This window comes from Myotis yumanensis, unplaced genomic scaffold, assembly GCF_028538775.1.
Source record: "Myotis yumanensis isolate MYYU_CA2020_CCGP unplaced genomic scaffold, mMyoYum1.0.hap1 SCAF_7, whole genome shotgun sequence".
Classification (NCBI taxonomy): Eukaryota; Metazoa; Chordata; class Mammalia; order Chiroptera; family Vespertilionidae; genus Myotis; species Myotis yumanensis.
Genome location: NW_027223758.1, coordinates 69,508,473 through 69,531,290, shown reverse-complemented (window position 1 = coordinate 69,531,290; position 22,818 = coordinate 69,508,473). Strand labels below are relative to the sequence as shown.

Below are 22,818 nucleotides of genomic sequence, written 5' to 3'. Positions count from 1 at the left end.
GGTCAATGGGACCTGCTTTGTTGCAGCAGGGAAATCTGGAGGGTCCGCCTCTCCTAGAGGCCAGGTGAAGTACTGTCCCACATGGATTGGAATTCTTCAGAAAGGACTCCACAGCACAGATAGAATCTGCAAACTCAAGATGGCTGGAAGGGTCTTGCTGCTCCGCTTGGGACCACCGCCCTAACCGCATTGGGACCTCACTGTTCCTTAGAGTAACTTGGTGAGCCTTCCTAGTGGTGTGCAGGTGGAATGGATCCTTAATGAAAAAGAGGTGGGCAGAGACTATCCCAGGGAAAGGTCTACTCTGCAAACTACATAGGAGGCAGTGTCAAAAAAGGCCTTAGTGGTCTTGAATTCCCACATGGAGCCTTCAGTCCCAAGTCACAAAGCTGGTTCCAGAGGGTGGGGCTAGACTGGGCTGCCTTGAGAAAAAGACTCCTTTCAGCTGGCTAGGTACACGCCTTTGAAAATAGCCAGGCATCCCGCTCCAAAATACTCTTGTTTGTAATGCAAACAGGATGTACGGTCTCCTTTAATCCTTACGAAGACGAAGCTTACAAAGACGGGAATCGGGCTCGTAAAGGCAATAACATTGGGGATTACAACTCAGGTTTCAGGCCCTCCCAGAGAGCTCAGCTCCACCGCGTCTCTACAGCCCCACCCCAGGCCAGGTGAGGGCTCTCCCGCCTCCGGAGGCTTCTAGAACTCTGAGGGGTCCCAGGTGGGGACCCAAGAGGGGAGGGGCCGGAGCGTGGGTGATTGGCATGCGGGCGCCGAGGGGTGGTAAAAGAAGGGGCGGCCGCGCAGGGACTGAGAGTCCCTTGCTTCCTGCGCGCCCGCTGCCGCCGTGGTTCCCGCAGAGTGACGCACGCGGGGCGCGGGGGCCGGCACCTCCTCCCCCACCCCCCGCCATGAACGCCAGCGGCCCGGGCTTCCCGCTGGCCTCGCTCTACGTGGGTGACCTGCACCCCGACGTGACCGAGACTATGCTGTACGAGAAGTTCTCGCTTGCCGGGCCCATCCTGTCCATCCGCGTGTGCCGCGACGTGGCCACCCGCCGCTCGCTGGGCTACGCCTACATCAACTTCCAGCAGCCGGCCGACGGTGAGCCCCGGGCTGGGAACGCACGGTGCACCCACAGCATCTCGGCCGTCCGCTCTGCCATCTCTGCTCCTGCAGCTTCAGTTTTGCAGCCAGGGAAACAGGTCCAGAGAGCCCCCTGAGGCCCTGAGCAGGAACTAGCAATTAGGTGTGCCTACTGTGTGTTTTCCTGGTGCTCCAGTTTGTAGAGGGGAGATAGTAAGGCCGAGTGGAAACATCCAAGGGCTTTAGGGCCGGCCAACCCTAGGATTAGAAAGCCAGCAGCTGTGTGACTTTGAGCAAATTACTCAACCATTCTGAGCTTCCCTTGCCTTTCTGAAAAATGGGGAGCGGACCTGCTTGATAGAGGGGTTGGGAGGAGGAGAAAATTCAAAGCACCTGGTGAGGCGATGTGGGAGGCGACATAGGTAACGAGTCGGGAAGCCCGGAGAGCTGGGCCTGGGGCTCGGGATTTCCCGGCTGCTGACACCAGGTCTGCACCAGGCGCTTTTCCCTTGGCAAGCCCAGAAAAACCGCCTCCACCTTAGGCTCCACAACCCAGAGCTGATGGGATTGATTAGCGCTTGCAGGGTGGGTGTGCCCTCACCTCTGGTGAGAGTTTAAGAGCCCCGGTTTTGCTCAAGTTTTTCCACTAGGGTGTGAGCTTGAGCAAAAGTTCACACTTGACACTTAATCTGTGAAATGGGAGCTAAGGCTTGGAAGGAAAACTGTGTCTATGAAGTCGCTCCAGTTACAGCGGTTCTCAACCTGTGGGTCGCGACCCCTTTGGCGGTCGAACGACCCTTTCACAGGGGTCGCCTAAGACCATCCTGCATATCAGATATTTACATTACAATTTATAACAGTGGCAACATTACAGTTATGAAGTAGCAACGAAAATAATTTTATGGTTGGGTCACAACATGAGGAACTGTATTTAAAGGTCTAGAAGGTTTGAGAACCACTGCATGGGCTCAATAAGTGTAACCTAAGAAAAAAAAAAGTAACCAGCATTCAAGTGCAAGACTCCAGAAACAACCCAAAAAGGCTTACTCTGCATCTGCTGGGTGGATGGGGAGGTTCCCCTCCAGCTGGGGGTTTGCTGGGGTGGTTCAGCCTGTTTCCCAGGGGATGACTGAGCTGGATTCCAGGGGGACTTCTCCTTTGCTCTGCTTTCCCCACCCACTGCCATTTCCAGATTTCTCCAAGTTCTGCACACCTGACCTTTTGGCCAGACTTCATAGATGGGGAAGCTGAGCTCCAGAGAGAAGGGTTAGCCCTGGGTGTTCATTGGTAGAACTCAATGGAAAAACCAGACTCCACTGAGTTATGCACAGTTCCTGTCCATGCCTCTGAAGGTAGAGGAATCCTTTAAGCAGGGGACAGCATGTTACCGGGGAGAGGTAAAGGCCATAGCAGTCGCAAGAGGACAGGCATAGGCTGCTGTTTTCAGACACACTGCCATTTGCCAACCATCTGTTTCGTGCCAGGTGCTAAGGACAAGGCACCTTGCATACCTTTTTAAATATATATATACATATATATATATATATATATATATATATATACATATATATATATTTCTTTATTGATTTCAGAGAAGAAGGGAGAGGGAGAGATAGAAACATCAATGATGAGAGAGAATCACTGATTGGCTTCCTCTTGCACGCCCCCTAGTGGGGATTGAGCCCACAACCCTGGCATGTGTCTTTGGCCAGAATGGAACCCAGGACCTCCCAGTCCGAAGGCCGATGCTGTGTCCACTGAGCCAACCCGGCTAGGGCGGCACCTTGCATACCTTATTTAATTTTCAGCCTGTCCAACAACCTAGAGGTAGGTGTGAAAGGGTGGTTAATATCATCATCATCTTCACTACTTTAGAGGAAGAAACCAGCTCAGAGAGGTGATGTTTGCCTCCCCCAACATCCTACTACTTGGGATCAAATCTGAACTCTGCTGCTCAGCACCTCTGAGCTTGAATTTCCTCTGACTGCTGCCACCGTTTGTCATAGAGGCCCTCCTTTACATTTTTATCTACTCGGTGTGCTTTAGAGAGCACAGTAGACCTGGCTCTGCCACTGATCTTTCCCCTTTCTGAACCTCAGTTTTCCCTTCTGTAAAATGGGGGTAGAAATCCATGCTCACGTGGCTATGAGGAGTTGAATGAGATCCTAAAAAGTGGGAGGAGTGCCATACACTTTAATTCTTATCCCTCCTGAGTCTTCAGGCTCTATTTCCAGTGAGACCCAGACACTGGCTCTTTTTTTTTTTTTTTTGGAAGGAGGCTCCCAATTACCAGTAAGCACCTGAGGGCTCAGGGAGTCCCCTTAACTTGCTCCTTTCTCTCCTCCTTCTGTCCAGCGGAGCTGGCACTGGATACAATGAACTTTGAGGTTATCAAAGGCCAACCCATTCGCATCATGTGGTCCCAGCGAGACCCAGGACTTCGAAAGTCGGGTGTGGGCAACATCTTCATCAAGAACCTGGAGGAGTCCATTGACAACAAGGCCTTATATGATACCTTCTCCACCTTTGGAAACATCCTGTCTTGCAAGGTTGGTGAGCCCTCTTGAGGGGGTCTGGGTCAAGTACCTGTGTGGTAGAGGTATTCCAAGCAGCACCTCACTTTATAGTATATGAGGTCTTTTCAGTTAAGCTCTAGGTTCAGCAAGGACTGGAATGGAAGTAATTCTTTCAGTTTCATCTTCACATACCTATCAGAGGCCACCTGTGTTTCAGTCTGCTCTTGCTGTGTAACCACCCCAAAGCTTAGTCACTGTCAACAGCCATTACTTAGCTTATAATTCTGCAGTTGGTGATTTGGGCTGTGCTCAGCTGAACAGGTCTGGCCTTGGCTGGGCTCCTTCATGTGCCTACGGAGAACTGGGTGGCTCTGCTTCTAGGCAGTGGTTGGCTGTTCGCTGGAAAATCTCAGCTTTCCCCGCTATGGTCTTTCATCCTCCAGCAGGCTAGCCCATGGCAATGGCAGGGGCCTGGGAGACAGAGTGGAAGCTCACCAGGCCTCTTGAGATCTAAGCTTGGAACTGGCACACAGTCACTTCCAATGCATTCTATTTGCCAAAGCAAGTCACAAGACCCAATTCAGAGTGAGAGGACATAGAAATTATAGGACAAAGAGTGTGGATATAGGAAGGCCGTTAATTGAGGTCATCATTGCAATCAATGGCCACATCTTGTTTTTAAGATTTCTCTTATAATAGAGTGGAAGTTCCATAAGAGTAATGATCTTGTTTTTATTTACCTTTGTATCCTGGTACCTAGAATAAGATTGGCACATAGTAGATGACTCAATAATATTTAGTTCCATTTTCCCCAGACAGCTGACACTTTAAGAGTTTAAGAATTTTCTGAAAGAGTCAAATGGGAGTTCCATTTTTAACTTTATGAGGAAATGCCATACTGTTTTCCACAGTGGCTGCACCAGTCTACATTCCTACCAGCAGTGGACTGGAGTTCCCTTTTCTCTACATCGCCAACACTGTTTGTTGATTTGTTGTTGATAGCCATTCTGACACGTGTGAGGTGATGCCTCATTGTTATTTTAATTTGCATCTCTCGGATGATTAATGACTTTGAGCATTTTTTCATGTTTCTTGCCTTCTGTATGTCCACTTTGGAGAAGTATCTATTTAGGTCCTTTGCCCATTTTTGAATTGGGTTGTTTGTCTTCCTTTTGTTAAGTTGTATGAGTTCCTTATATATTTTGGAAATTAACTCTTTATCAGATGTATCCTTGGCAAATATATTCTCCCATGCAATGGACTCTCTTTTCATTCTGTTGATGTTTCTTTTGCTGTGCAGAAACTTTTTATTTTGACGTAGTACCATTTGTTTATTTTCTCCTTGGTTTCCTTTGTCCTAGGAGATGTATTGGTAAATATATTGCTACAAGAGATGTCTGAGATTTTACTGCCTATGGTTTCTTCTAGGATTTTTATGGTTTCATGACTTACAGTTAAGTCCTTTATCTGTTTTGAGTTTATTCTTGTGTATGGTGTAAGTTGGTGGTCTAGTTTCATTATTTTTTTTTTTTTTTGCATGTACCTGTCCATTTTCCAACACCATTTATTGAAGAGATAGTCTTGACTCCATTGCATGCTCTTGCCTCCTTTGTCAAATATTAATTGAGCATAATGGTTTGGGTCAATATCTGGAGTCTCTGTTCTGTTCCACTGATCTATATGCCTGTTCTTGTGCCAGTATAGGCTGTTCTGAATGCAGTAGCCTTGTAGTATAACTTGATATCTGGTATTGTGATTCTTCCAACACCAATCAGAAAGAATGTATGCACCCCATGTTCATAGCAGCATAATTTACAATAGCTAAGATTTGGAAACAGCCTAAGTGCCCATCAGCAGATGAGTGAATAAAAAAGCTGTGGTACATCTACACAATGGAATACTACACAGCAGTAAAAAAGAAGGAACTCTTACCATTTGCAACAGCATGGATGGACCTGGAGAGTATTATGCTAAGGGAAATAACTCAGTCAGAGAAAGATAAGTGTCACATGATCTCACTCATATGTGGAATCTAATGAAGAAAATAAACTGATGAACAAAATAAATCTAGAGACATAGAAGCATGGAACAGACTGATGAATTTCAGCGGGAAGGCAGAGGTGGGTGGGCAGAGGTTAACCAGGGGGAATTTATATGCATATATGCATAGCCCATGGACACAGACAATAGGGTGGTAAAGGCCTGGGAAGGGTCGGTGCGGGGAGGAGGGGGTCAATGGGGGGGAAAAAACCACAAAGGGGACATCTGTAATACTTTCAACAATAAAGATACATTTTTAAAAATTGATCATAAATAATAATACAAAAAAAGAATTGCTTGAAAGGGTTCTTATGGCTACTACAACAAGATAAGTATGCAATACCCTTAGCAGGTATTTGGCCCCAAAACGGGGACCCAGTCAACGTGGTTGAATTTGAAAGGAAGCTGGGGCTTGAGTTGAAAGTGGGGGACCCTGTTTGGGGCTGGAGAGTGGAGGAGGGTATGCTGGGCCTAGATTTGGACGAATACTAGTGCAGGGCCAATTGAAGAGTCTCAAATGTCAAGTTGATCTAGTTCTGTGGACAGTTGGAGCTACTGGAAGTGAGGTCCCAATGGGACACCGTCACAGTTCCATTTTGGAGAAAGCATCCCAGGGGTCAGCATGCAAGCTGGGTTGGGAGGCTGGGGTGGTCATCCAGGCAAAGGCCACTTCGCTGAGCTGGGGCACCGGCTGCAGGGTGGGTGGAGCTAGGGACACCCTGCAATGGGATTAGTGGTCTTCGTGCAAGTTCAACCAGAGGGATGGGAACTACGTGACCTGAGGATTTTTCCCATTCTCAAGCTCTGTCCTTCTCATTTGAGTCAGGGGGCTCACGAAATAAGGGTAGGATGTTTGTGGGTCTTTTCCAAAATTAAAACAAGTCTGTTGTTGAAACAGTACATAATTGATGAAGTTTAAACAATGTGGAAAGGAATGAAGTGGAAAAGAAGGCTCCATCCCTTTCAACCCTAGTCCCCAGAAATAACCATTATTAACAGTTTTCTGTGTTTCTGTTTAAAATTTTCCCTTGTGTAGATGCTCACTTTCACCCAATTGGGCTTGATTTTTTTCCCCGCTTAATGATATACCCTCCACATCACTCTGTGGCAGCCATATAATCTACCATGTTCTCCTCAGCTATACACTAGTACGAATGTACTGTAACTTACATAACCAGTCACCTCTTGATGGATACTCAAGAGGTTTTTCTAATTTGCTGTTAGAAACTTGTCTGTGGTATAGAAGACCTGCGTTCAATTTGAGGACGGTACTGTGTGAGCTTAAGCAAGTGGATCAACCCCTCTGAGCTTTAGTGTCCCATCTCTAAAATGAAGTTGTTGTGTGACGTAGAATTGTCTGTCACAGTCACAGAGCGAGCACTCAGATATTAGTTGTTCTACCTGAACCCCCTGTTGGATGCTCTTCTTGTTCTTTTTCTCTGTGGCCCAGGTGGCGTGTGATGACCACGGCTCCCGAGGCTTTGGCTTTGTCCATTTTGAGACCCGTGAGGCTGCGCAGCAGGCCATCAGCACCATGAATGGGATGCTGCTGAATAACCGCAAAGTGTGAGTGGCAGGCATAGGGGGGACCGAGCCGAAGGGACAGAATCATGGCATCACCCACTGGGGACCCATGCTGCCCACCACCATCTAAGGCAGCGGTTCTCAACCTGTGGGTCGAGACCCCTTTGGTGGTCGAACGACCCTTTCACAGGGGTCGCCCAAGACCATCCTGCATATCAGATATTTACATTACGATTCATAACAGTAGCAACATTACAGTTATGAAGTAGCAACGAAAATAATTTTATGGTTGGGTGGCAACATGAGGAACTGTATTTAAAAGGCCAGAAGGTTGAGAACCACTGATCTAAGGGCACCAGGCACTGAGCAGCAGCCAGTATTCTTCCTGGCAGTGTGACCTCGGAAGAATGGCTTAAGCTCTCAAGGACTCCCTTTCCTCAAGTAAAAATGGGACCGCTGATATATGCTTAGAGGATTTTTCTGAGGAGTCAATGAAGTGATGATTCTGAAGGAATGGCCAGATCATCAATGGACTCAGCCTTCTCAGCGTGCCTGTGCATTTTTTTCTTAAGCCTTTTGTGTTATTTCATGGGATTTGGGGATGGGTGGGAAAGTAGGCATATGCTTAGCCGGCCATCTTCATACAAATCAGTTTGGCATCATCCCCACTTCACAGATGGGAAAATTGAGATGCAGATGCTGGAGAGAATCTCTTCTGGCAGTGCCCCTCCCCCAGTTTTGCTTCTGTGCATCTGAAGGCTCAGCCCCATGCTCAGTACTATGGAGCGATGGAGGCTTTGAGCTGGGAGATGCCCGGAGAGTCATTCTGTCCAGGGTTTTCCAGGGGAAGCTTCTGTCAATTGAACAATGGTGGGCTTTTCCCAGAAGGATGTTATTTTGTTAGCTACCATGTGTCCAGGTTTACCTTTGCCACTCAGTTTTCTCCAAGTTTTAGTGCCAGCTACAACTTGTTTGTGCTAAATGTGCTATAGATACTATCAAATTTTCTTATGCTTGGTTTTGTTTTGTATTTTTCTTTTATTAAAGAATATGTTTTTATTGATTTTAGAGAGAGAGGACGGGGGAGAGAGAGAAACATTAATCGGCTGCCTCCTGCATGCCCCCTACTGGAGCCTGCAACCCGGGCATGTGCCCTGACTGGGAATTGAACGGTGACCTCTTAGTGCATGGGACAACGCTCACCCAACTGAGCCAACTGGCCACAGCAGTTTTTGTTGGTTTGTTTGTTTTTCTTAATCTACGATACTTTCCTACGTGTGTTGACATGAACTTGGCGATCACAATTTTTAAAGCGAATATTGTATTTAAGTTATTTCAGTTTCCCCACAGCAGCACTAGCATGGATTGTGTCTGGTTCTCCCACTACTGTTTCCCCAGTGTACGTGGTAAATGAATGAGCAAATCCCTGTGGTGTGAGTTTGATCCCCAGTTTTACAGGAATGAACACTGAGACTCAGATAGGTTAAGGAACTTGTCCAGGGTCGCACAGCTAGGCAGCTGCAGAGTGAGGATTCAAGTGTGACTCCCAAGTTCATGCTCTTATCTCCTGTGCACTCAGCTGCCTGGTGTCTGGTAGGACTTCCCTGTGCATTTGCCACAAGAGTTAAGTCTTAACCTTATGCTGGAACATGGAATCTTGGCTGCAGAAGGTGGTCAGGCCTTGGGTATATTCTAAGTAGTATTGCCCTGCCCAGTCTTCTGATGAGGGGATCAGAGGCCAGAGGCTGGTAGCAATCGGCTCCAGTGACCCAGGGTTGCGGGATGGGCTGGGATGGAGGTGGGGGTGGCTGGTGGCTGGCAGCTGCCTACCCTGTCGGTGTGTCCACAGCTTCGTCAGCCACTTCAAGTCCCGACAGGAGCGGGAGGCTGAGCTGGGGGTTCGGGCCATGGAGTTCACCAACGTCTATGTGAAGAACCTGCAAATGGACATAGACGAGCAGGGCCTGGAGGAGCTCTTCTCCCAGTTTGGTGAGTGTGTTTCCCGAGGGAGTTTGGGGTCACTTTCTCTTCTGCTCCCTAGTCAGGCTGGGAGGAAAGGCCCTCCTGGGCTTTCTGGAGACTTGTGGGAGGAAAGGGCAACACCTTGGGGCTTCCTAAACTCCCCTTTGAGCCAGGTTGGTCCTTCCCAGGGAAGACGCTGAGTGTGAAGGTGATGAGGGATGACAGCGGCCACTCCCGAGGCTTTGGCTTTGTCAACTTTGAGAAGCATGAGGAAGCCCAGAAGGTAGGAGCCTGCCTCCCCATTGCCCTGCTTCATGGAGAAGGTGCTGAGCCAGGACTAGGAAGAAGGGAGGTCAGGAGCAGAGGAAGGAAAGATCACAAGAGCCAGGGCCCTTCCTGCCTGCGCTGAAGGCAGAAGGCTTCAGCCTCCACTGGGACTTCCGAGCCATGTAGCTGCTTATTTTATAGGTTCTTGCTGCACAAGAGGTAGAAGGGGCCTTCGAGACAGCCACTATCCTCTTCTTGAATTGACTGGGGGATTGAGGCAGGGAGGGAAGTGCTATGCTATTTCTTGCTTCCAGGCCTTTGTAAATGCTGTTTTCTCACACTTCCCTTTTCCTGCAAATTAGACCGGTGCTGTCCAATAAAAATGTAACGTGAGCCACATATGCAATTTAAAATTCTCCAGTAGATAAAAACGACAACAGCCACATTAAAAAGGGTAAAAAAAGAAACTGTGAAATTAATTGTAATATATTTTATTCAACGTTAACATTTTCAAATGATCACCACGTCGATGAGTATTTAATATAAAAATTGAGATTTTTTTTTTACATTCCCTTTTTTTTACTTAATTCTTTGAAATCTGGTACCTCCAGCACAATTCAGACCAGCCATATTTCAAGTGCTTAGTAGCTGCATGTGGCTACTGACTACCTTATGGGACAGCGTAGCTTTAGGCGATTTAGTGCCTGTCCTTTGGATCTCATACTTTCCCTCCTTCATGAAGCTGCTTCTTCCTGTTATCATTTACTTGTGATACCTTCTGTCTCTCTCCATTAGTAACACATGAACGAACTGAAAGTAGAGCGCTAGCTGGTTTGGCTCAGTGGATAGAGCATCAGCCTGAGGACTGAAGGGTCCCAGATTTGATTCAAGTACATGCCCGGGTTGCGGGCTTGATCCCTAGTAGGGAGCATGCAGGAGGCAGCCGATCAATGATTCTCTCTCATCATTGATGTTTCTATCTCTCTCTCCCTCTCCCTTCCTCTCTGAAATCAATAAACATATGTTTAAAAAAGAAGAAAAAAGAACAGAGTAGAGGCTGGGTCTCATTTCACCATTAAGTCTCTAGTATTGTACCTGTCAGTAGCTACCAGATATATAATTGCTCAGTGAATGAATGGTACAAGGTCATACAATGACAAAGCTGGAATAACAATGTTATATTTGGCCTCCCATAAAGCTCTTTATGACCAACCATAAAGCTCTTCCCATGGTTGCTGCCCCTTTAAGATCACCGGACATGGAAGAGCTCATCTCAGGGTGGATTCTGGCTGGAGACCTGGACCCTGGTGCCATCTCGATAACAGCCTCTTCTCACTGAGCACTTAGCACGGACCGGGCACTGTGCTAGGGGTTTTGCATACATTCTCATCTCCCCCCACTAATATGGGCTCTGCTGTTATTATTAGGTTTCATGGGTTGTATTAGGTTCCACTGGGTTAGAATAAACTCTTTCTGACTCTGAAGTTTTGTTCTTAAGTAAATGGCTCCTTTGAAAGGTAACTTCTTGTGGGTCCTTGGACAAGTCCCACCCTCTCTCTAGGTTTTGTTTTCCCCAACTGTAAAATGACAAGTGGGAGTAGATGGATGAAGCTGCAGGGGTCCATTAACTCCAAGGTCTTAAGACTTTGGTAATGACTTTTAAGACTGCTGTAGAACAGGTAGTTCCTGGGTCCACGGTGTATATTTACATATATTTGCATATTTAGGCAGGAAAGCAAAAGTCATCATTATGTGAAAGTATTTACTAATGAACTGACCACTGAAAAAGTCAGTTCCCTTCAACATTTCTCTGCACTAACACCATTATCTCATCCTAACTATTGAGCCAGTACACACATAAGTCTGCTTTTTGCAGATAAGTCCATGCAAATTCAGTTCAGTATAAATGGATTGCAGAGAGAAGTTGCATATCTCACAAAAGATGTAGGATTTCATGCAATCAAAGCCAGTGACAAGTTAGGGTCTGGTAGGCTTAGGCCAGTTAACTGAAGAAAAGCAAAATCAACAGGGTTAAGACACCAGTGTTTCTAAAACAAAAGTTCTCATAATTAGCAAAAGGATTCTTTATGCTGTGAAATCCAACATGAAGTAAAAGATATTGATTATGCTGTCATGCCATTTTGAAAGAATTATGCTTGCTGCTTTGTTTTTAAAAAAATCCGTGTGTAGGTAGTTATAAACTGATTGTCAAATATGGGAAATTGCAAATTTCCCTTTTTAAAATAGAGTCACAAGCAAATTTTAAAAAATCTACAGTTTACTCTGAAATTTTGTCCCATGTTTTTAAAAAGTGGATGGCCTTTATCCTGATACTAATGATTCTCAGCTAACAAGGCCAGCCTGGTTGGCAGGTGGTCCCTTCTAAACCCGGGAGGTGGGACTGGAGGCCATGGCTAAGGCCAGGGCCTCATCGGGGGTGGTTCCCAAGCGCTGTCCTCCATCTTCTCTGCACAGGCTGTGATGGACATGAACGGGAAGGAGGTGAGAGGACAGCTGCTCTATGTGGGCCGTGCCCAGAAGTGGGCGGAGCGGCAGAATGAGCTTAAGCGAAAGTTCCAGCAGATGAAGCAGATGAAGCAGGACCGGCTGAACCATTATCAGGTGAGAGCCCTGAATGTGATTCCCTCCTCTAGCAACCCCACGTCCAGGAACTAGGCTTTAGGGATTGTGGGGGCTCCAGCTTCCAGGTGAGGGGCATGCTGTGTGATTGGTGGGGTGCATGGGTATTGTGCGGGGCTGGGAAAGGAGGCTTGGAGACCAGGGCTTCCACTGCCCCCCACACAAGTCAATCAGGAGCGTGGGGAGGAAGGCATATCTAGCAGTGTCCTTTCCCTCCAGGGCGTGAACCTGTATGTGAAGAACCTGGATGACTCCATTGATAATGAGAGGCTGAGGAAAGAGTTCTCTCCCTACGGAGTGATCACCAGTGCCAAGGTGAGGGCTGTGGGTGCCCACAGTGGACAGATAGCCTCCCCCTCCCATCCTCTCACTCCCCACACACCCCTTCTTCCTCCCATGGCCTTCAGGGAGTTGGTGCGGAGCCACACCTTTTGGATTTGGGGGCCATGTCTGACCCCATTGGAGCTTGTCTGCACTGAAGGGAAAGCGGATGATAACACAGTCCCAGTCACACAGCTGGTCTTATTGGGGCCCACTGAAACCTTGGTTCATTCAACAAGCATTTATTGAGTGCCTACTATATGCCAGATTCCAGAAATTCATGTCTTAGCATTTCCATTGACTTTGTTGTCTGGTCTTGAACAGTGACATACCTCTTCTGGGCCTCAGTTTCTCCATCTGAAAAATGAGAGGGTTGGGCTGCTATATCATTCTTCATCTATTCTTCATTAATTAAACATTCTTAGCACCTGAAGTGTGATGATGGCTGTTCTACTCAGTAGCTCTGTGACCTTGAGCAGATGTCTTCTGAGTCTCATCTATAAGATGAGGGAGTTGGGCTCACTGGATGCTTCTTCAATGCTGACGGCTCATTAAAATCCCCTAGATCAGTGGTTCTCAACCTTGGCTGCACATTAGAATCACCTGGGAATCTTTTTAAAATCCTGATTTCTGGGCCTCATCCTCCGGAAATTCTGTTTCTTTGTTACTAATGTTGTGGCCTCACCCCGTTACAAAGAAACATAATTTCCGGAGGATGAAGCCCAGAAATCAGGATTTTAAAAAGATTCCCAGGTGATTCTAATGTGAAGCCAAGGTTGAGAACCACTGCCTTAGGGAGCTCCTAAATACACCTGAGAGAAGTTGCATGTAGATTCTGAGGGTAGGGGCTGGGCATTTTATTTATTTTCTTTAAATATGTTTATTGATTTTAAAGAGAGAGGAAGGGAGAGGGATAGAGAGATAGAAACATCGATAAGGGAGTAACATGGATCAGTTGCCTTCTGCACGCCCCCCGCTACTGGGGATGCAGCCTACCACTCTGGCATGTGCCCTGACCAGGAATCGAACCGTGACCTCTTGGTACCTGGGTTGATGCTCAACCACTGAGCAACACCAACCAGGCTCTGAGAGTAATTTTAAATGCATAAAGGAAAATTCATAGGGTTACAAAAACAGTTATATTGAAATAATTATCAAAATACTAAGGTGACAGCAGTATGTGCTTCTTTATTAATCTATCAAACTATAAGATCTAGTGGAGTAGCAATTAGCATAAAAGATATTTGAGATCAGCAATAATGAATATGAAAATATTTTCTCTTCCCCCCAAAGTCACATTTTTTATTCTTACATTCAAAATAGAAGGAAAGGCTAATATGAAAATACAGATGCCATTTTTTCCCCCACTTGAGTTTTCAGACCCCCTGAATCCCATCCATTGACCTCCCTGTGGATCTGTGAACTCTCAGGTCAAGGCAGGTAGCAAAGTACAGTTGGAAAATCACTGATGTAGAGAATGGGCTCTAATAGAGCAGATTCAAAAAATTATCTCAATTCTGTTGCTCATGGAGTAGGTGAGCAGGGCCAGTATCTTGACCCTTAAAAAAGATTAAGAACCCTAAATGTAATGTGGATTGGATCCTGGAAGAGGAAAAGAATATTAGCAGTAAAACTATTGAAATCCAAATGAAATGTCCAGTTTAGTTAATAGCATTGTAGCTAATGTAGTTGATAGTATTGTACCAATGTTACTATGGTAGTTTTGACGAATGTACCATGTTACCATGGGGAGGCAAGCTCCGTGAAAGAATTACAGCAACTCTGTACTATTTCTGAGACTTTTCTATAAATATAAAGATATTTCAAAATAGAAAGTTATTTTAGTTAAAAGGTTAAGAACCTCTTCCCCAGATGTTGAAAGAACTTGGCTCAGGGCCTTGTGGAGGCAATGGGGGTTTACCGGATGGTACATTGGCTGAATGTGTGACCCACTGGCTGGGTGACCCTGGACAAGTCACTCTCTCTCTTTTTTTTAATGGTAAAAAGGGCTTTTATTTCTACTAAAAAGATAATTAACAGGTTAAAGCACCAGAAGTAGAAATTCAAATTATTTTCATGTTCCTTACAATTCTCTTTATTGAAGTCTCTAGGAAATATAGCTGTTAAGAGCACTCTTTTGATGTCCATAATTCACAAATGAAGTTGTATGAGTAGTTAGGAAAACCCAGCCCTAGCCAATTTTGCTCAGTGGATAGAACATCGGCCTGCAGACTGAAAGGTCCCGGGTTTGATTCCGGTCAAGGACACATGCCTGGGTTTCGGGCTCAATCCCCAGTAGGGAGTGTGCAGGAGGCAGCTGATCAATGATCCCTCTCATCATTGATGTTTCTATCTCTCTTTCTCCCTCTCCCTTCCTCTCTGAAATCAATAAAAATATATTTAAAAAAGAAAGAAAGAAGGAAAACCCAAGAAGTTGTCGAAATGCAGATTGTTGTCATCATAGTGACCTCAATGGAAATGTTTAAGATGGTGGCCCTGGCTGAAGAACCAGCCCTAGTCTTAGATTCTTAGCTAACCCTAGACCCGTGGTCGGCAAACCGCGGCTCGAGAGCCACACGCGGCTCTTTGGCCCCTTCAGTGTGGCCATGAAGTTTCAATCGCACTGTATGTGCGCGCCTGCACGTGGTATTTTGTGGAAGAGCCGCACTCAAGGGGCCGCAGTTTGCCGACCACTGCCCTAGACTATCATCTCACTTCATGATAGCCCCTCTGAGGGCGGTATATACATTTAATTAAGCCAGCTTCCCACCACAGCCTAAGAAAATCTTTCAGAAAGAAAATTGAGGGAGGAATATATTCTGAAATGCAGCTCTTCTCCCTAATTCTGTGAATGGTCTGTGCACTATGAGTAGCTGTCAGTCAGCAAGTAGACTGGTCTCAGATCTGTCACTCTTGAGCCCCCCTTTCCTCACCTATAAAGTGGGAGTCATAGTGAAGTGAGGAGTGTCAAGTATCTGGCATGTGGTGGGCCTCAGTGAATGTGGGGGTGACAGGACACCCCGATAGTAAGTTTCTGCTGGCCCTGCTCAGGCCAGGCTGGGCCCCAGGGGAGGAGGGGAACCGACCCTAGGAGTCTTCCTTCCCCTCCCCCAGCAGCCCTTGTCTTGTCTTGCTTTTAGGTGATGACAGAGGGTGGCCACAGCAAAGGGTTTGGCTTTGTGTGTTTTTCCTCTCCAGAAGAGGCAACCAAGGCCGTGACAGAGATGAACGGGTGCATCCTGGGTACCAAGCCGCTGTACGTGGCGCTGGCTCAGCGCAAAGATGAGCGGAAGGCTATCTTGACCAACCAGTTCATGCAGCAGCGCCTCTCCAACGTGTGGGCCCTGGGTGGCCCCCTCTTGGGCTCTTTCCAGCAGCCCGTGAGCTACTTCCTGCCCACCGTGCCCCAGGTGAGGGCCTGCCTGCAACCTGACAGCCAGGTGGAGCAGGAAGAAAGCTTCAAGGCAAACATAGTTCCCAGCCTGCTTCTGCCTGAAACAGCAGGTTGTTTTCACCCCATTTCTAAAAGGGCTGATGAAACCCTTGTCTAAGAGTGCCGCTGTCAAACAGCTTCCCTGTGGGAGAGAGATTTGTGAATGGTATGCTAAAAAGATTCTTTGGTCAAATTTAAGTTTGGGAACTGCAGTAAACAAAGGAAGCATAGATTTCTTTACACATGCATTGTTTTTCCCTACTATGCCCTTCTGACTTCCCAAACAGACAGAGTGGGTAGCCCTCCCCCAACTTAAGTGGCCGTTTTGCAGCGTGCCTGCCACCATCTCTGAGGGGCCTGGTTTGGGAAAGGAGCTCGTGTGACCCAGAGGAAGTAGAAGTTTTAGCCACTAGAGGCTCCTAGAATGGGGACATTCCTGCTCCTGTTAGCAACGGCTGAAGCCGGCACAAGTTTCCGCAGGACGTGTCACCATTTAATCCAGGTCGTTGGGCTAGTGGCTCTGATAAGAGGAGTGAGGATTGAACCTGAGATCTTGCCCCAAAGAGTTGAGGGATAACGGCCGTCCCAAAATGGGAAGCAGGCCTTCATCCCAGCTTTGTGGGTCTTTACTAACCAGCCCCCTAGGGGGACAGTGGAGTTCCTGCGGTGACATCCTTGGGGGGATGCAGTTTCTCACTTCCCCTGCTGCAGCCCCCTCACCTGGGTCTTCTTCTCCTACACAGCCTCCAGCCCAGGCTGCGTGCTATGGCTCTGGCCCACCTGTCCAGCCTGCCCCCAGGTGGACGGCCCAGCCACCTAGACCCTTGAGTGAGTGATCCAGCCCCTCCCAACCATGAGTGTGGGACCCATGGGGTAGTGTGTAACATAGTGGTTAAAGAACACGAGTTTGGGGGTCAAGCCTGGCTCTGTCACTTCCTAAAGTGTTCATCGGGGTGAGTAACTTCCTCTCTGAGCCTCAGTTTCCTCTTCCGAATGTGGGCCTGAATGAGATATGTGTACGCGCACCAAGCACAGTGCTGAGCCTGTAAAAGGCTTGCATTCTCTTCCGTCAGTTCGCATTATCTACAGTCTGGTTTGTGGCTGAAAATTCTTGCGAAGCTGAGAAAATGAAACTCCTTTGGCCGTGTTGCTGATGAATGGCCCTTCTCTAAGAGTAAAGGTCACCTGATTTGAAACTGCCTAGAGCAGTGGTTCTCAACCTTCCTAATGCCGCGACCCTTTAATACAGTTCCTCATGTTGTGGTGACCCCCAACCATAAAATTATTATCGTTGCTACTTCATAACTGTAATTTTGCTACTGTTATGAATCGTAATGTAAATATCTGATATGCAGGTTGTATTTTCATTGTTACAAATTGAACATAATTAAAGCATAGTGATTAATCACAAAAACAATATGTAATTATATATGTGTTTTCCGGTGGTCTTAGGCGACCCCTGTGAAAGGGTCATTCGACTCCCAAAGGGGTCGAGACCCACAGGTTGAGAACCGCTGGCCTAGGGGGATGAAGGGGTGTGATCATGACGCCTGTGCCTCTGAGGGCTCTTGGGAGACGGGAATTGAGTTGTAATAGGAAATTGCCACACCCCCTCCCTGGAGTTCGGGGTCTGCCTGACCAGGCGAATTCACTCATCTTTCTGCTGTGAATGTTCTGGTTCCCCTTCCTCACCCTGGCACCGTCAGGGTGTGGTGTGCTACTCTGATGAATAATCCCCCTTCCTGCCAACCTTTCTCTTTCCATGTTCTCAGTACCACAACCCACCTACTCTCCAGCTGCCTCAGTGGCCTGGTCACCAGCCACGTCTCAGCACTCCCCGACCCACATCAGCAGTGTCAAGAAAGCCTCTACCCAGGAGCCACCCCAGATGTCCTATACCCAAACAGTGGGTGAGTGTAGGCGGGGCCAGAGGAGTGGGTGTGCAGGGGGCTGGGGCTGGGGCAGGAGCTTGGTGCTGGGTTGGCACTAGTGGGGGTTGGAACCAGCCTCCACGGTGACCTTGCCCTTCACCCTTGGAGAGCAGGGCTGACTTTGAGGCTGTATAGCACAGTAGTGAGTGTGGACTCCAGAGTCGTGCAGGCCCAGTTCCTGGGGTTCACGTACTCTGTGGCCTTGCTAACTACTATTATCGAATTGCCTCATCTTTAAAATGGGGATGAAGACAGTTTTCCCCTTTTGTTGTGTGAGTGAATGAGATCCTAAGTGCCGGGGCTTAGCACCGGATCTGAACTTAGTAGGTTCACAGCAATAGCTATGAACAAGGGCACAGATTTTGACTATAGGCAAGCACCTGTGGCAGATGTTTGTGCGTCTGTGTGCTGGGGTTCTATATGAATGCTCGTCTTTAGGCCTTATCGCTGCAGGTTGCTGCCAGGCCCTAACGTCCCTGCTTATTTCTTACAGCCAACATTGGTACCCAGACCTCTGGCCTTGGTGAGGCAGGATGCTCTATGCCAAGTGGGCCTCTCCTGACACAGAGATATTCCTTGGAGACGCCCAACACCCATGAGGTAAGGCTGACCCAGCTGCCCTCTGAATCTAGGCTCCGGGGTGAGGGTGGGGGGGCGGGGCAGGGGCTGGCTAGAACCTTGGCTAAGACATTGAACCTCTCTGGACCTTTTCTTGGCTTATAACGTTTCGTTTATTAACAATGTACAATCAAAGAGTGATTACCCTTACTAACAGGAGGGAAAGGGCCAGGACCGCGTTTTATGAGTTATGATTTGCTTTGCCTGGGTTATTACCAAAATTAATTTGGATTTCCCTAGTACTTACGTGTTGAGCAGCAAGGATGTGATTAATCAAAACAGAACTGAAAATATCTCCTGTCATTATAAGTTTAAAGGCTGTATATTTATCTCCCTGTACCCCCCCCCCAAAGTCTCAAACTCAGCATTTTCTTCTCCTATCTAGAATTTCACTGTGTATGCTTTGAACTGTTTCTTGCAAAGTGAACAAGAGTAGTCTTTTTTTTTTTTCACCCCCTTCCCCCCCCCCCCCCCCCCCCCCAAGAGTAGTCTTTAAAGAGCAAATGCTTTTAATGTGGTGAAGATGTGAAAGGTCAGAAGTATGGTGGAAATACGGCCATAAAAGCTACTGGATCCAAAGTTCTTTTGTTTGGCACAAAGTGATTAGTAAGGTGTGGCTTCATTTGGCAACATGGACTAGGGGCCTGTAGAGGTTCCTAGCGCAGTGGAAAACATCTGCGTCAGAGTGTAACATTGTCGTCCAGTCCACCATGCCCTTGTTGGGGACTCTGTCCCACCCAATTGTCCATGCCTTGCCCCTGCTCCCCTCTTCCAGAGCCTTCCTGGAGGCCTGTGCTCACCTGACAGGGTTAAATATTTTGAGGCCTTGCCCGTCCGTGGTAGTTAAGGGATGTGTCCCCGGCACCATGTGCAGGTCCAGGAGCCTGCTGTGTGCATTCCCGGACAGGAACCCCTGACCGTGTCCATGCTGGCCGCAGCACCACTGCACAAGCAAAAGCAGATGATAGGTGAGTGGCTGGTTCCCCTGCTCTGGAGCAGAGGAGCGGGGCTGGGATCTGGCTAGCCTGGTGGGGAACACCGAGTGGAGGTCAGACATGAGGACAGCATCTAGCTTTGTCGCTGACCAACCTGCTGGGTGACCTTGCCTGAGTTGGGTCTATAATCCAGGCCCCATTCTCTCATCTTAAAATACTGGTCAAGTGAGATGTTCCTGGGGTTTCTTCAGCTTTGCTGTACTTGACTTTGACTTAGGCTAGGAGAGATCCCAGATGTGGGGAGATCAGGGGTCAGGTTTTGGGTTTCTGCTAGGACATGGCCCCTAAGGTGGGTGTTGGAGTTCCTCACGGCTCCCCTGACTGGGAAGAAGTTGTCGCCAGATTTCATCAGCTTGCCCAGTGGCGCCCATTACAGGAGGTGGTAAATAAATGTGCATTGGGAAAATGGACCACTGGACCCTGTCTTCCCCACTGGATCCTGACTTCCTGTGCAATTCATCCCGTGTCTGTGACAGGCCCTCCTCAAGGGTGCCACTAACTGTTGAATGAATGAACAAGCTTGCTAGTGGTTGGCAGGTTCTTTTCTTCAAGTCCACCAAGATCTCCTAACCCTTCTCTGTAGGCCCCCACTGCCACCACCCCATTGTTTCCTCGGCTCACTTGGCATTTTGCCACTTTATTACCTATACCTCCAAGAAAAAGTCTCAGGGAGCTTAATGGAGGCAGAAGGCTCTGTTAGCCGTTCCTTGTAGACATCTTCGCTTTCATCATGGGAAGATCTCTCCCATTCGCAGTCAAGGCACCCCAGCACCCCAGCCTGGCTAGACCCTCCACATATTGCCAAAATGGGCTGACCACCACCACTAGGCCCTGTCACTAGAAGTACCTGATGGTGGAAGGTGAATTTTTCTGGTGTATTTGCCCCCCCGCCCCCCCAAAAAAAGTCAGGTTCAACATTATCATATCCTGTCTAGAATCTTAGTGTGTATACTTGGAACTATTTCCTGCAAAATGAACAAGAGTAGTCTTTAAAGTGCAACCACCTTTGTATCAGACCCCATGCAACTACTTTATATCTAGCATCGAATATGATGCTGCAGACTGACCTCCAAAGTGGGTTTGCTGTGCCCACTTCATTTGGGAAAGAGGCTGCTGCTCACCAGGTTAAGTAAGAGGACTGTCTGGGAGGAGCAGTTCGGGGACAGCCACCCAGATGCCTCACTGCTCCATTCCACAATACCGCCCCTGGGATGCTGGGATATTAGCCAGGTGTGTGTTCATAAGCCATCAGAGGCTGTTCCATTCAGGTGAGCGTCTCTACCCCCTTATCTACAATGTCCACACCCAGCTGGCGGGCAAGATCACAGGCATGCTGCTGGAGATCGACAACTCAGAACTGCTGTTCATGCTGGAGTCTCCAGAGTCCCTCAATGCGAAGGTGGGCTGGGGCCTGGGTGGCAGAGAGCCCTGAGGGCAGGAGGAGAGCTAAGGTGTCTGCTAGATGAGCCAGCAGGCTGCTGCTTGGACAGATGAGGTTTATCCTCTTGTTAACACCTGTGGAATCTGAGTGGGTTAGAATCATAGATGATTCTCTGCAGCTCCATAGGCAAGGTTTTGGCACAAGAAGCTGTGTTCTGGGTCACGACTTCCCCAGCTGTCCAGCAGTGTACATCTGTCTTGAGAAGGTGACTGTGGGTTTCTGTCCTGGGAGCTGGCAAGCAGCAGTCAGACGAGGGCTCTGCAGAAATGCTGTGGAGGGAGGGACCTGGGGGGGTCAGGGCTCTCCTGGGACCCTGCTAGGGCAGCTGCACTAAGTCCCTCCCACTGTCCACAGGTGGAAGAGGCTTTGGCAGTGCTTCATACAGGCTCACCAGACCGTGGAGGAAGAGCAGATGAAAGTGAATGTAACTGAAACCAGGTGGGTGGGTGGGGTTGAGAGGAATGGTGACAGACGTAGCTGAGCCCAGAAGCACTAAGGAACTGGGCAGGGACCGGCTGGCTTTCATAAAGTCCCTGAGAACCACATTGTGACACTGCTGTCTCAGGGGGAAGCTGTGAGGATCAAAGGAGAGGACAAGCCGTGTGACTGGAATGGGTGTGGACTATCAAAGGGGAGGAGGTGTTCTCGCGCTAGCTGCCCCGCCTCGCCTTACTCATAATAGGCCTATTTTCCCCTGGCACTGCCTGGCTCCATTCTGCCTGCCTGAAGGCCTGGCTTGGTATAGCCCCCGTTCTTAGTCGAAGACCAGTTGTCTGCCATACTTGAGAAACATTTAATTTTACCTTTTCGTCCTCAGAAAAATGGAATCCTCATTCCCTTGGCTGACAAGAGAACAGCGTTCCTGCTCTTGGCTCTAAGGCCCTGTGAACCATAACTTATTTCCTAGTTGGGCTGTATCTGTACCTGAGCTCTGTATGTGGAACAAAGGCTGGTCACCCCGCCAGCCCATTACCTTTTTTTTTTTTTTTTAATTTATTGGGATGACACTGGTTAACAAAGTTATAGAGGTTTCAGGGGCACAATTCTACAGCACATCATCTGTTCACCACCCCCAAGTCTCTGTCCATCACCATTTATCCCCAAAATACCCTGCTACACCTTCCCCAATCCACTACTCCCCCTCCCCGCCCCACTGCCATTGCTTTGTACATTAAAAGTGCTGCAAACTGGTTTGTCTCCCAGGAGGCCTTCTTGGGTGAGGGAGGTGGGGCAGAGCAAAGGGGAGGTTTGATTGGGCTGGGGCTTTGGTTGCAAGGAACAGAAACCAGTATGAGTGCGGAAGTACACAGAGGGTGTGGACAGCAGCACGGAACTGCTGGGCATGGGGCAGCAGCTACCACCCACCAATGTGCAGTGGATGGATAATTGGTTGTCATCACGCAGCACTGAGAAGTTAAAGCTACAGGTGCCCACACCTGGATGCCTGGCTTGAATACCTGCAGTGCAGGGAAACACCCTGAAATCAGCAACTGCTTCTAGGCTCTGGACCAAGGGATTGTGTAACATAGAGAACCCTTGTGGAAATGCCTTAGGCTGCCTTCTGGTCACCATTTTCCTCCTCTGGTCACGATTTTCCTCCCCTGTAGGGAGGGAAAAGTTTCTTGAGGTTGTAATGGTCTCAGCTTCTATGTTTTCATTAGTAAATCCAGATACTTGCCTTCTAGACCTCAAGAAGAGAAAGTCAGTCAGTCATGACTGGATGTCACCACTAAACCTGCCTCAAAACAGGTAAGAGGCATGCCTGCTTAAGAGGGGGCAGTAAGAGGGTACAGCTCCCCACTTTGAAATGGTCCCCTGGCCAAGGCGTTGGTGGACTCTAAAACCCGCTTCAGCTCGAAGGCCCGGGGGGACACCTCCTGCAGAGGTTGGGAGCAGCGTGCTAACACTGCTCAGCACTGAGTGACGGGCGAAGGGATGAGGAAAACCCTCTGTCTGCTCTGTTTTATGGAATCATCAAACTGCTACTCCATTAAGAGGAAGGCAATTGAACTAAGTAAGACACAGGCCAGGAAAGGGAGGCAGC

General features: G+C 48.1%; 1 protein-coding gene across 1 annotated transcript; it reads left to right on the top strand.

Moving 5' to 3' along the window:
• The first annotated feature begins 911 nt into the window (after positions 1–911).
• Positions 912–22,081, top strand: PABPC1L (poly(A) binding protein cytoplasmic 1 like). The gene is given in 15 exon segments (XM_070420873.1): positions 912–1,104; positions 3,442–3,635; positions 7,093–7,208; positions 9,016–9,155; positions 9,317–9,411; positions 11,871–12,017; positions 12,255–12,350; positions 15,497–15,766; positions 16,533–16,617; positions 17,562–17,699; positions 18,214–18,320; positions 19,213–19,306; positions 20,602–20,732; positions 21,129–21,155; positions 21,157–22,081. Coding segments are annotated over 15 exon segments (1,932 nt in total). The 3' UTR covers positions 21,256–22,081.
• Positions 22,082–22,818: the final 737 nt, after the last annotated feature.